Below are 15,530 nucleotides of genomic sequence, written 5' to 3'. Positions count from 1 at the left end.
ACCAGAGAACCAATAAGGATGTTTAGAGGCCTTACGTGTGGATAATGGAATGTGAGTATTGATTTTATCACAGATACAAGATGTAAGTTGATCTACAAGAGCATCTACATCAGTGGTGTTATAATATTCATCCCAATTGTGGGTTTTTAGAGAGTTATAAAGGCTTAAGTAATCACCAGCTTTGTAGTTTCTGAAAATAGAATCTGGAGTAAAATTGTGTGAGGTCGCCTCAATAAGTAGTTTAATAAGTAGGGTAGGATGATAGATATCCTCTTTGACCAGAGATTCAACAGCTTTTTCAACCACACAATGGGATAGATTAGAAATACAAAGATCTAGAAGATTATTGGAAGATTGTATTAGGTTGTGCTGAAATAAATCCAAATTAGATATGAAATCAAGCAGGCACTGAGCCTTGGATCTGACATGTGCACGGGCAATATTGAAATAGTGATTTCCTTTCCAATCTATCCCAGGTACATTGAAGTCACCTAAGATAATCACATTATCATGAGAATTAATGAGTTTTTGTTCAAGAGCTTCAAAATACAATGTGAATAGATTAGGTGATGTAGTTGGAGGAAGATAAATATTACCCAATGTTAAGTACTTATTAAAGGCAATTTTAATATTAATCCATACGGCTTCTACTCCACGATAGTCATATAATTGAATTAGCTGAACAGAAGGGAATTTATGTTTGTTCACTGCGATCAACACTCCGCCACCACGTTCCATTGATGAGAGTAGCGGATCCCTATCAGTTCTAAAAATAGAATAATTATCGGTGAAATAATGAGCATTGATACATCTTTCGTTGAACCAAGTTTCTGTTAGACAGATTATGTCATACTGAGTATTAATAAGATTATCAAAGAATTCAACTGATTTTGTTCTAAGTCCTCTAACATTCTGATATGCAATTTCCCATTCATTAAGATTGGGCATTCACTGGGAAGTGAGTAGGAAGCACTCCTCCAGGCCCTGGCATAGAAGTTGCTGGCATAAAAGGTGACGATGTACTGCAGGAACTTGGAGGTAATTGGGTAGAATTACCGAGAGCTTCAGGAGATGAATTAGTACTAACAATTTGGTCTTGATGCAGTTTTCCGAAGAAAGGACTGATTAAACAGCCACTGGGCCAAAAAACAATATTATTAATTCTACTAAAATCTTCTTCCAGAACAGATACATGGAAGGAGGCGTAAGAATTATGCTTTGTCCGGAGCTTGGCCACTTTGACTTGCTTGAGATTTAGTTCGTTGGAAATATAATCTACGACTTCTTGTTCCGTGACAGACGGCTCAAAACGCGTGACAAAGAGAGCTTTTGTTTTTTTGTAAATAGGTTTAGCAATTGTTTTTAATGTGGAAACATTCCTGATGCCAATTTGCAAGGGATTTTTCTTACGATCCGTGTTAGATAATTTTCTATCGGAGTTTTCATTATTCGTGGACTTGCGTGAATGTTGTACTACGGTGAAGCCGTCTTCGTCGACGAGCTGTTTACCGTTTTTCCTGATGACGTCGTTGGAGACACGCTGAGTTGTAAGTGGGTCACTGGTGCGCGCACTGTTGCCAGATACACCGGATGACTCGACACAAGCAGGTTTCTTGTTTGAGGAGACTTTTTTAACTACTTGACTGTATGAATTAACAGAATCAGTCTTAGAAGATAAGATCTGTTTAATCTGTTGCAGTTCATTTTTTATCTCTGCAGTTTCACTACGAGAGTCGATAAGAAGGGTTTTTAACACCATATTCTCGCTTTTTAACTCGTCAAATTTCATACTGAGGGATTTCACGGCCGAGATTAAGTCTTCCATGGTGGGATCCAGAAGTTTTACCGTCCAAGCTTCACTAGAAGATTTTTGCTTCGATGAACTTTCACTTGCTTTTTCAGATATTCCCGGCGAATTAGAAATCACTTTTTTAGTAGGCGATCTGAACATTTTAGTAACCGTGTCTGGAACTAATTCAATGATCGAATCATTATTATCGGGTAATGAAAACCCATGAAAGTCGGAAAGATTAAGCAGCGATGAATCAATTATGAGTCGAACTTAACGATAGTGAAGAAATAATAGCACATTAAAGCCGGGGAGCGCGCGCGCACGTCCGTCGGCTATGAACGCTCAGCCGTCACTGTTTATCATTACCGTTCCACAGTTAGAACTTCACAAGGGCAATTGGGAACCCCCCCCCCCCCAAAATTTATGCCCATGGCTTGCAGTCAGGTTGGAATTATATTAGAAAAACTTTGCTAACTAACAACATAGAGCAACACTTTCCTTAGCCCCATGTGTATGACTCAGAAAATCAACCAATGACATGGAACAACCTATCTTGCTCACTGCCACAAACAAATGTTTACATTATTATATTTGCAATGGTTAGTAAGGAAATTTATTCAAAATTACTGATAAATAACAGTGAATGAGCTAAAGAAACCATTCGCTCCTAGTCTAGTTTATACCATAATTATCAGCGAGGTAAACATTGCTAACCACACTTGCATTATATGAAGACAGATTTTTATTAGGGAATGGCCTGTTAAATCATAAAATCCTCAAATACCATAAAATTCATGTAGAAATATTAAACTAAAATAATTCAGGAAAATCCATAAATTCAAACACCAATAACTCTTTAGTTTACAAGACCTATATTATTGTTGTCTGCAGAAACTGTCAAAGACATTATTTTATTTACCAACAGCTACAGTGGTCATGGAATATTTTAACCATATTTCAGGATAATTTGGAGCAAACAATAATTGGCACCTACAAATGTAAATATGTATGTTTTTGACGTGATAAGGTCTTATAAATCGATGAATGCTGGCTGCACGCACGAAAAAGCATGACTCATTGTCACATTCTGCTTAAGCCGAGCGTGCAAGCGAGGGTGCGGAACAAGAGATAGAGAGGCATGATCGGCTTGCAACGCATCTATCTCTCTTCCACTCCGTCGGCCGATGCGTCTGAGTAGAAGAGAGACAGCTCTGTTTTGTCAACTGTTTATAAAGTGAAGTGAAAAGTTAATGTGGTTTCCATTGTTTATTACAACAATTGCTGCAAAAAGGTAATTAATTCTTGCATTTTAAGAATTTGATTAGCGATATAATCTCATATATTTGTTCTTTGATTATTAAAAAGAAGTAGCATAGGTCGGCGAGTGCAGTAATAATATGTTATGTTACAATTTTGACTAAAAAATTATTATCTCAAATAAACGATAGTATAAAAAGTTAACTGCTTTTATTTAGTATTCAATGAAACAAATTGTAATTTTCAACTAACTCCTTCTTTGTACTAAACAAAATAATGATAATTCAGTAATAATAATTCAATTCATAAAAGTATGCAATTTTTTCATCAATGTTTTCTTATGACGTTATCACGTAAAATTATCGTCGGTAAACCAACTTTACAGACAACCCCCTTTTTTTTATTTGGGGTGGGGGAGAAAGAATTTACAGGAGTGAATGTTCTCTGAAATTAAGTGTCTCTGTTTTCACTCAAATATTTTATTTCTGTCTCTTGAAATTAAAATGTGGTTTTCAGAATCAGGTAAAGAGTGAAACGGGATTCGACATGGTTACTTCTTACGGTGGAAGTTCTGTCGACCGCTAGAGTGGCTAGTGAGGGAATACTTACGGCAGTTCATCTCGTCGCTGGCGTCGTCGCAGTCCGGATCGCCATCGCAGCGGAAGGTGTTGGACAAACAGTGCCCGGAAGCACACTGGAACTCCGTCTTCTCGTCGCAGGTGCAGTTGCGCTCGTCGCTCATGTCGCCGCACTCGGAGGCACCGTTGCATCTCAGGTTCTTGGGGACGCAGTGACTGTTGTCGCAGCGGAAGAAATCAGCAGGACAGTGTCGCACAGCTGAAACAGAAAAAACAACCACAGAGCTAAGTAAAATAAAGGATTGCATAAGACAAATATCATAAATATTGCATTTATGAATGATGAGAAGCTTCCGGTGGAACTGATGCCCTGGCCTGGATTGAAGCAACTGTGGATGTTCCTACGGATAAACCTAACATACAATATGTCATTCACAGCTACCTCAAATATTATTTCATTGTGTGTGTGTGTGTGTGTGTGTGTGTGTATATATATATATATATATATATTAGGGATGGGAAAACCGATTCCCAATTTCATCGATACCTACCGATTCTACTTAAATAATCGATAATCGATGATAAAAGTCGATTCCCGCATGTAGCAAAAAAACCATTCCACAACATTGCAAATCTGTCAGATACAATTATTTAACGACTCTTTGAGTGGGGTTATGACTGACTAAACGCATATATAACAGTCATATTTCCACAAATAAACAATATCTAAAACTTGGGTCGATGTTATACACAAGTCAAAGTACAAAAATTATTTATAAAAAAATTATCACTGCGTATTAGAAGGGGCCTGTTATTTTCGCGATCGCGATTAAAGGATGATAAACGCGAAATCACCGTAAAATACAGTTTTTACCCGAAATCGCCACAACACAGCGTTTCTCCACGAAATTAAGTATTAAAACGCGAAATCGCAATGTTTTTACGGGAAATTTAAATACTGGGTAAAAGATTTGTCTCGTCACTGGTAAACAAACACCGCAACATGGCCGCTACTGAACATTAATCATAAATGTATTAAAGCAAACAAAAGCTTACACATGCTCACGTTATAATGTTAAACCCAAAAATATACTGTAAAAATACGCAAAACTACGGCGTTTATTTTCCTTTCCGGCATAATGTTTGGATAGATAAGACAAACAGGCGAAGTTTTAAAGTCCACGCACACCGCTCGGGGCACTGGCGTCAGCTTGGAACAGCGACACCAAATAAATACAAAAGCAAGCAGATGATTGGGCGAACGGTGTTTGGAACAGCCTTACGTGAGTAGCCATATCACGTCAGCCGGGGGCGCTGGCATATAGTTGGAACAGCGTCGTAGTATCAACATCAAGCCGATTATCGGGCGAACCAGGCTACTTCGTCACCCAGCCGTATGGGGCAGCACAAGCATTTTAAATCGCGCCAAAACGCAGAAAAATGTAAACAAACATTCATTTTCTAATGGTGTGACGATGATGATTAGTTGGTCAGTGTTTTATAGATTTGGTTGGGTCGTTACCACAACGCCGAAATAACAACGAATGAATTTGTGTTTCTTAAATGTAACTTAACGCCGAAATACCACTATCAATTACAACACTTTTATTTGCTAGTTCTCTAGTTGTTGCTTAATTTTGTTACTGTTTCATTTTACAAATTTTTTGGTTAATTTGTACCCTTCTCTAAGTTAGGCAAGTTGTATGAACGAAAATAATTTATACTGCTCAAGGAAAGCTTAAATTTTTTTTTTATAGTTTATTACGTATTACAAAACAAATTTTAGATTAGTTTGACCCCTTTGACATATGAGCCATTAACTTCTAATAATGTAAACATTTATATGAGTTAATGTTAATAACTTAGTTGTGTACTCAAATTTGATAAATATGAATTTATGATGTATGCTACATCATATATGTATTGAAAGCTGAAAAAAAAAAAAAAATGTTGCAAATAGAATTTGAATTATTTAATATTAAGTTAACTAGGTGAGTATCGAGTATCGAGAATCGAAGGATTTTTTAAGGAATCGATAATCGGGTATCGGAATCGAAAATTTTGGAATCGTCCCATCCCTAATATTATATATATATATATATATATATATATATATATATATATATACACACACACACGTACCTACTATTATTTATGTAAAACATGAATGTCAACTTTAAAATATTTCCATACAAAACATTAAAAGTGAAACTAAATTTTTTTCTACACATTAAATAATGCACCAAACACTATCACTAGAAACATTACCTAACAAACAAGTCATCTGATTGGCTAAAATTTTCAACTTGTAGAAAAACCTTCCACAGAAAATCAAGCATGACTAAACTAAAATGGTCAGTGGGCTACTAGAAACTCCACAAAACATTTAAATCCAGAGACACTGAAAGTATTCAACGAAACTTTCTATAATGGCATTCCTCTTTAAGGCACCTTACCACAACTTTACGATTATAATGCGACCCCACTTTTAGTTTCCACTATTTTGGTAAAAGTAATAGCATTATATTCAGGTAAATACTGTATTATCTAACATTGTTAAGAAGTCACACAAGAATTCACTGTAATGATCACTTGCATCAGGTGATAATGTAAGGAGATGAGGGGATATGTCCTCCCCCCTCCTTCCACTCCATGAAATCCTAAAAAAATCCATCAGTGTGACCAACAAACGGAATAAAATTGAAAGCAAAATGGGGGCCAAGTGGTACTATCACCTTAACCCTATACCTTCACAACTATTCTCCAAATCCCTCTTAAAAGCAAATTCTGCATACACTCCTGACTTGCATGATCTTTTACAGCTCAAAAATAACTTTTAGTGAGCATCAACAAATGCAAGATAACTACTGGAATGAACTTACAAAAACATCCTTAGTTAATAGTAGTGACAATGAACTGAAATAACCGACCCGGCACGCTGGACCGAGCTTTAAGGGTGTGCCTCACATTTCAGGTCAAGATTTTGTATTTACAGTAATTACAGATAAACTTGTAGACTTTTTTAATTGTTTAACTTTAACTAAATGAAAAATATATACAGCGAGTACTTTCTGCATAATTAGCTGCCAAAGTTACATTTTTAAAGTTTTTGGGTTGTACAAATAAGGAGAATTTAATTTATTGCAGAACTGAAACTTTCTAGGTTTAACTGCAATGCCACCGGCTACTCCATGACGTGGTTTGCATTTCTATCACAAAAAACTAATTCCATGTTTCTTGGCTGTCAAAATCGTAACAAATTTGAGAATTTCGAAATGCCAGGTGGAAAAAAAAAATTAATATTTTCCGAATGAAATTCAAACCATTTCTTAAAGTAGCCAGCGGCACAGCAGTTGAACCTATAAAAAGTTTCAGTTCTGCAATAAATTAAATTCTCCTTATTTTGTGCAACCCAAAAACGTTAAAAAATGTAACTTTGGCAGCTGATTATGCAGAAAGTACGCGCTGTGTATATTTTTCATTTCGTGAAAGTTTAAACAATTGTAAAAGTCTACAAGTGTATCTGTAATCCTGAAAGGCGAGGCGCCCCCTCAGAGAGCGGGCTCACCGCAGAACTTGCGGTCCTCGTCGGAGTGGTCGGCGCAGTGGGGCCAGCCGTCGCAGGTGAGCTGGTAGGGGATGCAGCCCCCGGAGGAGCACTCGAAGGAGTGGTCCGTGCAGTTGGTGAAGAGGCTGGCGCAGCGCCGGCCGTCCGGCAGCAGCCCGCGTCCCGGGAAGCAGCTGCACACGGGCCGCCCCGCCGTGTCCAGGCTGCACACGTCCTCGCACCTGCCGTTCAGGACGCGGCAGGCGCTCGCGAAGCCTGCCAACAACCCCGCTCCGCTGCCACGCGCTCAAAGAGAAACCAGGGTCTGACATCAACACACACACACACACACACACGAACCGAGAGGTGTCCCGTCGCTGCATGGACGTGCGTTTCAAGTGAGTATCTGGCACAGGCCCAATTCATCAGGTGGTGTGACCACAGTGTTGCGTGTAATCGTGGGAGGCTCATAGCAATATCTCTATTAAAAAAAATTACAAACGCACGAGCCTGCAAATTTTTCAAGTCTAGACTGGTAAAGAAAAATTCAGCCAAAATACTAAATACATTTGAATCAGGGTCGAATCGAAATTGGATTATTTTACATAAGAATCCTAAAAAAAAAAAAAAAAATTTCAGTTGCATGCTAGAAGTTGTAGAAGATTTATCTTTGAGTTCTAATAAAATTATAAGTATTATATGCTTCAGTGAAATTCACTAATATAGACCTTAAGTATAAAACATGATACAAAATTATTTAGGTTTATATTATCAAATATTTTAGGTTTACAGACCTCGTAGTTTCAGGATTGTAATGTTTTTACTATTTAAATAATCTATTGAAATATTTATTAATGTCATTCAATGGAAGTGTAAGAAATTGCACATTAACTATAAAAGTGCTAAAACTACAAGTGTCGACTACAGAGATAAAAGTAAACACAGTAATATTTTTTCTTCTACCATTTTCCCTACTTCAGAAATGATGGCACTGGTAAACATAAAACAATACATGTATAAAAAAAAAGGGGGCTAAACTAGGTGTAATGTACAAAAAAGTTACTTATAAATAAAAACAAAACCATCTTTCATTTTCACTTAAAAGTCAAAGATACGAATAAACAAGAAATATCACTTTTCTTGTTGCTACATTTATGCCAAACAGAAACATTGATATCATCAACACCTGCGCAACTCATATCAAGTTTCGAGTCACTGTCAATCTCTAATAAAAACCATTAACAAAAATTTTTTCTAAAAATTGACAATAACATTTTTGTCTGTAGGCTCAGATATTTTTAAGAGCACTAAATCAACCCTTTTCATTTTTTTTTGGACATTACATTTAGCAAACAGCACCTAAACCTAGCCTATCGATTTACTTTTCTTTACGTCTAAATCAACTTTTCTGTAGTCCCATGTATTCAAATGTACAATAAATTCCATATTAGGTAGATTTCGAAGAAATACTACCTATTGTAGCCATTGCAACTTCCGGATTATTTTTATTTAGTTTCATGGCCCATAGATGCTAAAACCATCTTTAACACAAAAGTTTACACACACACACACACATATATATATCACACTTTTGTGGACACAATAACTGCCGTAATTATCCACAAGTCACTTCCAAACTGATACATAAAATATAAAAATGTTAAATCTCGGTCAAGTTCGTTAATGGGCAATACCCGAAAAAAGGGGTAGAAATGGTGAAATTTTTTTGAAAAACAGAAAAATCACTATGATGAATATCACATATGCTAAAACGTATTATAACTCGTAGGAGTAATATCAAAAACTTTTATTTATTTTTATTTATTTAATATTTGTTGCATGCCTACCTACAGCTTATGGCCTTGGGTGGTAGGCACGATACAAAAAACACTGATACATGCAGACAGAACCAAACAATACTAAATACAAGACAACAAAACAAAAACAATACACACAACATGCAACATTTAACAAATAGTCAATTAATTCTTTTTAAATTTATAATTTATAATGTAGGAACTAAAAAATTAAGTTAGGTGCAGTAGTATTTTTTTTTAAATTTATGTTGCTATCTAATACAGGAAAGAACCTTGCATATTTATTGTAATTTTTAGTGATTCTGAACAATAGATCATTTGTTTTACTTAACGTACAAATTAAAGATTGCTTACGACTATTGAAAGTAGGTATTCTAATCCCAGTATTGTGAAGAAAATAATTACAATTAATTGTATTTTTGTAACAATTGTGTACAAATAATGCATCAAATATTTCTCTTATTAATAATAAGGAATCAGAAGGGAGTGTAAATCTACATTTAGATTAATGTTACTGTTTAGGTTTATATTTTATAATTTATAATTTATAATTTTTTTGTCTAAAAACATTTTTGGTAAGACAATATAACTGCAAGGGGTAAAAAAAAACAAGGGTTGGAGGACAAAAATATTAATGCTCCCTTAGTAAGTTCACTATCAAATCCGTGCAAAATGTTTGAAAACCTTATAAATATTATCTAAAATTTTGTCTGAAACAATTTTTGATACAACAAGCTAAGGGTGAAATAACAGGGGTTAAAGGTCAAAAACACACTTAACTCCCTTATTAAGTATCCGGTAAAATATATAATAATTAATTGTAAACCTTCTAATAATTAACTGAAACTTTGGTATAACACAATTTTTGATATGACAAATCATTACTATAAGATGTTGAAAAATAAAACAGGGGTTCAAATAAGAAAATAAATGAAAATTCCGTACCATGTACACTATATAATTCGTTTTTATTTATTTTAAGCCTTCTAATTACTGTCTAAAACATTTTTGTCTGAAGTATATTTTTACATAACCAACAATTATAGAAAGGAGTGGAAATATCAAGGGTTTAACAACAAAAATAAAATCATAAATTGTTTAGTCGGTAAACTATCAATTTATTGTAAAATTCTAAACATTATCCAAAATTTTTGGCTGAAACCATTTCTGATGAAACTAATTCTTAATAAAAAACCAGCAGGGGTAAAAATAATAAAAAAAAAATTATTTATTTATTTATTTATTTAATCTTTATTGCATGCCTACATACAGCTTACGGCCTTGGGTGGTAGGCACGATACAAACAACACAGATACATGCAGACAGAACCAAGCAATACTAAATACAAGACAACAAAACAAAAACAATGCACACAACATGCAACATTTAACAATTAGTAAATAATTTCTTTACAAATTTATAATGTAGGAAATAAGAATAACACAAAAAAAAACTAAATTAGGAATTGTTGTATTTTTTTAAATTTTATTTTGCTATCTATTACAGGAAAGATCCTTGCATATTTATTGTAATTTTTAGTGATTCTGAATAGATCATTTGTTTTACTTAACGTACAAATTAAGGATTGCTAACGACTATTGAAAGTAGGTATTCTAATTCCAGTATTGTGAAGAAAATAATTACAATTAATTGTATTTTTGTAACTACAGTAGAATCTCGTTATAGCGAGCACGGTAATAGCGAGAACATGGCTATAACGAGGTATTTTTGAGGAATTTACGTCGTGAGAGCTTGAAGCGCGCTTTTGTTATTTGTCTGCTTTATCTCCACCCCTCTCGCTCGCCACTAGACATCTTGCCGTTGACGCCTGTCACATTCTTCAGCCGTGCAGTCGCCACCTAAGTGCGTGGCTTTAAAAATAGAATCCCGTCCTTTATTTATTTTATCAAACTTCCGTTAGTTATCTGTGCCGTGTGTAGACAAAGTTTTATATTGGAACAGAAACAACGTAAGAAAGTATTTTTTACAAATTAGAAATATGTATGTTTTTGTTTTTATAATCGTGTATATTTTCACGTTTTTTTTGTTGTTATCTTAAAAGAGATAATATTAAAAAGCCGCTCTAATGAGATTTAATTGTTTCTTCGTTAACAAAAACTATTAATTGTTTATATTCTATTTATTATTATTTACGCGACGTCATACTGTACGCGTACGCAATACGACTGGATTCGTTGCTGCAACATAACATAGCAAATTATGCGGTATCAGAAGTAACGAGTAACGTAACGATAGTAACGAGTACTAATTGTTATAGTAACGAATACATACGGGTACGCATTTTTTCTTTACTTTTACACCTCTAGTAGGCACTACCATATTTATTTCCGAATCGCTAGGACAGTTTTCTTGTAACTTTTGTTTCGGTCAGTTGTTGGGGTATTTGTCCGGGAAAGGGGTGGTGATGGTTTGAGTTTAATCCCAAATTTATTTTCTAAAAAAGTTTACAAGTATAGTTTCCCAGCGACTATTTCGTTTGAGGCGTACGTGCGTTGCCGCAGCCGCACTCCTGCTATTTTGTAAGGAATTAAATCGTCGCGCTACACTAGCACCACCTGTTAACTACATCCCAAACCAACATGGCCGCCAGCAGACAGCCCGCGTCGGCAATAGATAGCAGGACAATGCTGCGTTGGCCGCGGGCTGAGATGCTATACTTACGTGGCGTGGTAGGGTATTCTGGTTATTTTGACGCAATCGGTGATCGCATCCGTACTTATGGGGTATCGTTTTAAAGAGAATTCACACATCTGCTCACAGAAATTAAGATTTCGTTAATATAACCTGTTATTTTCCAATTATATAGGTTTAAACACAATTTTTATGCTATTTTCGGTTAATTTTTATTTTTTGGGGGCCAAAATTTGTCCAATTCGGTTATAGCGAGGACACGGTTATAGCGAGGATCAAACCCGGACCCGTGACACCTCGCTATAACGGGAATCTGGTGTATTATGTACAAATATGCATACTTCCTTACTATTAAATTCGTTTGAAATTATTTTAAACTATCTTAATATTATTTAAACCTTGATCCAAAGCATATATTTATATGTACAACTACTTAGAAGTGAACGGATAAAAAATAGCATATAAAGGTCATAAAAATCCATAACCACTTTGTAGGCAAAATATGTATTTAATTCTAAGCTATTCAATGCTGGATGCATCAAGTTAAAAACATTCAAAACATTTTGGCTGCGTGTAAAATGAGAAAATGTTTTATCAATCATTTTGGAATATTAGACAACATATGGGACATCAAGTACATTAAGTTTTTAATTAGTTCCAGAAGTTTATATAAGTTTCCAGAACATTTCCAAAATAAATAGGTACTTCAAAATCTATCTGCACCTGTAGACTGTGCCAAAAAGGATTTGTTTTTAAATATATTGAATTTTGCAAAAAAAAAAAGAGGGGGGGGGGGGGGGTTGTCTTGTAAAGTCGGTTTACGGACTATTATTTTACGTGATAACGCCATAAGAAAACATTGATGAAAAATTGCATACTTTTTAATTTTTCAAATATTATTTAGAGTTTCTGCAAAATTTCATTTAAATAATTTGTTTGAATATAATCACGAACAATTAGTTAAAAAGCCCGCCTTAACCTGTTTGATATTATAGAAGACGTTGGTTGGCCGGTTCTTGCACGCTCGGCTCAGGCGGAACGTGACAATTTCATGCTTTTTAGTGCATGCAGCAGGCGTTCCTCGATTTGTAAGACGTTAACATGCCAAAAAAAGTTATTATAAATTTAAAAAGAAGGCATCGCGCAGTGTTCACACGCTGATGCAGCGGAGGCGCGCCACTCACAGTTGCCCGTGTCGTTGGCCACGGCGACGATGCCCATGGGCCGGGGGACCTCCTTCCTCAGCCACACCAAGTCGTCGCCCGTGTACTTGTTGGCGCGGATGACCGCGTGCAGCACCCAGTCCGTCCAGAAGATGTAGTCCCCGTACACCGCCAGGTCGAAGGGGTGCTGGGGCGTCACCTTGCCCAGGATCTGGGCACAGCGCACAGCCGGCAGCCGTTCAGGTCAATACACTTGAGGAAGCAGCATGGATAGAAGGTGTCTTTGCAGGGAGTACCATACCTAAGTCCGTACATATATCAAGAAACTACCTTTTAATTACACCCTATAGTTCACTTACCTGCAAAACACATACCGTATTTACTCGCGTAAAGAGCCCCCCCCCCCCCTCTTTTATTTCTCCAAATTTTCGACTCCAAAAAAGGGAATGGGGCCTATAAGCGAATTTGGATGAAAAAATGGATTTTTCTGTTTTTCCAGGTATGAAAAACTAACATTTAATAAAAGCAAAATGAAATACCGCCAGAACTTATTTAAACGCCAATTAAATTTTGATTAAATGAAACAGCTGGCGGAACGACTGGCAAGTCGTGCGTCTTTGTTCTAATGAGGGAGGGTGGGGGAGGCAGCGACGCGGCAGGAGGGGAGAGAGGCAGAGGCGTGGCTTAACCTCCCTCCTGCCAGCTAGCCAGCCAACCAGACAAAGGAGTGTTGATACGACTAACTGCGTACGTCTGCCACGCCTCACGACAGTCCTACTGAGAGCGGACAAACTATAATACCAGTCTCTGTATCACTGCCGCTCACAATACATGGCTTGCTGTTTGATGCATGCCAAGCTGCCCTCAGATAAACCCAGAAAAACACGTTTTTAAATTTTTTCTCTAAAATGTTTACAAAACAAGGCGGTGGGGGGGGGGGGGGGGCGAATACGCGGGCGGGGCCTTTACGCGAGCAAATACGGTAACTACTTAATGCCTAGAGGTGACGCCAAGTGGCATGTGGCACCTTCGTTACGCCCCCCTGTAGTTTTATCTTTAGTGAGAGTTCCGTTACTTAACTGACGGACAGCCGTGACTCCAGGCACATGCAGTTGAGTCTCTCTTTCTGCGAGCTCTGTTCGTTTGCTTGCAGTGGGTGTTCAGGGAAGGAAGGAAGGAGCACATGGGACACACAAACCCTTTCCCCCAAAAATACTCAATGTAACAGATTCTAACAAATTCAAAATAAAAAATTACAGTCAGTAATATAACTTATAGGTGTAAAATACTGACTGCAATTAAGACCAAACAGTAAATGAGATAAAAAGGTATTATTGCTCACAAATGCCAATTATTGTAAAAAGAAAAAAAATTTACCCTGGTTAAAACTGCACTGAGAAGATAGTTGTTTGACACTTAACGAATAGCTAAAGATGCAGAAAATTTTTTGACTACAAACACAAAGCACACATATTTGTCATTCTCTAAGTGCACATGAAATTGCTATCTGCGTATTAAGAATAATTTTTGGTAATAAAACATTGAAAAAAATAAATATTTTAGTGAAAAAAATTCCAATTTTAAGTAAAACATATTTTAAAATGTTACAAGACAGAAAAATTATAATAAAAAAATCGCAAATCTGTATCTTGTACAAACTTTTCCCGAGTTTCGATGCCAAACGAGAGTGAGTGAAACGTTGTGAAACTGCACCGAAGGAGGTCCCAAAGTGGTCCAAGCGCTCACCATCCTGTTGGAGCCATCGTACTCGGCTCGCTCGATCTTGTCCAGCCGCGCGTCGCCCCAGTACAGCTTCTGTGCCTTCTGGTCCAGCGCCAGGGCGTTGGGCATGCGGATGTCCGTAGTGATGATGGACTCCTTGTTGAAGCCGTTCAGGAACGCGCGCTGGATCGCTGGCGTGTGCGAGTTCCAGTTGGTCCAGTATATCCGACTGCCGACCAGTCAAACAGGTCGTCATTTATTTAGACGTTTGTAACTGCAACGTGTCCGTCAACTGTCGAGGACTTTTTCGGTAGGCACGACCCCAACATGCAAAGACAAACGTGGTCAATGAAAGCAGCTAAATGTACCAACGGTAACTCATCCAGTTTAAAGGTGATCAGGTCACCGAGTGGCCGGGTCTCGAAAGTTCCAAATCCTCATCATGTGGTTCAATTATAGCTAGAGCTTAAATTATTATGTTACGCAGTCCGGCGCACTGGTTAGGTCTCAAGAAAATACAAAACAGATTTAAGTTGATTTAATATTCGGCAGATGTTAACACATTAGTTCAGGAAAAGACAAAGTCGATGAGGTGCGTGGTCAGCGTCCTACCCCGGGAGACGATTGGAAGACTGGCTATTGGACAGCAGGAAGTGGCTGATTTACCGTTGGTACGCATGAATACATGCTGGGACAAGTTAACATAACATAAACCTTAAAACATTACATATTAATTTATACGTAAATATTACGTGTTACAAGTAATTACTTATTTATTTATTTAAAGAGTTAGGTTCATATATAAGTAGCCTATGTTAAGGTAGTTCCGGGATAGGCTGCATGAGCCTTGCTCCGTCCTTCTCGTTAACTGAAAACAATTACTCTTAGGACAAGAAAAAATATAATTCTAAAAGAAACAAATAATAATTACGTGATTACGTCTTTAAATGGCAGAGGCACACGCTCCACCCACACCATTTGGGAGAAGAATAAACACACACA

General features: G+C 36.8%; 1 protein-coding gene across 1 annotated transcript in view; it reads right to left on the bottom strand.

The window, feature by feature from the left end:
* The window catches only part of LOC134528557 (prolow-density lipoprotein receptor-related protein 1), a 348,548-nt gene that overhangs the window by 79,437 nt on the left and 253,581 nt on the right, over positions 1-15,530 (bottom strand). Inside the window, exons 38-41 of the mRNA XM_063362288.1 lie at positions 14,553-14,757; positions 12,828-13,017; positions 7,196-7,450; positions 3,659-3,886 (exon numbers count right to left, since the gene is read on the bottom strand). Coding sequence (XP_063218358.1) covers positions 3,659-3,886; positions 7,196-7,450; positions 12,828-13,017; positions 14,553-14,757 — 878 coding nt within the window. The remainder of the gene's footprint in view (positions 1-3,658; positions 3,887-7,195; positions 7,451-12,827; positions 13,018-14,552; positions 14,758-15,530) is intronic.

Source organism: Bacillus rossius, chromosome 1, assembly GCF_032445375.1.
Source record: "Bacillus rossius redtenbacheri isolate Brsri chromosome 1, Brsri_v3, whole genome shotgun sequence".
Taxonomy (NCBI): domain Eukaryota; kingdom Metazoa; phylum Arthropoda; class Insecta; order Phasmatodea; family Bacillidae; genus Bacillus; species Bacillus rossius.
This window is presented reverse-complemented; position numbering and strand designations above follow the sequence as displayed.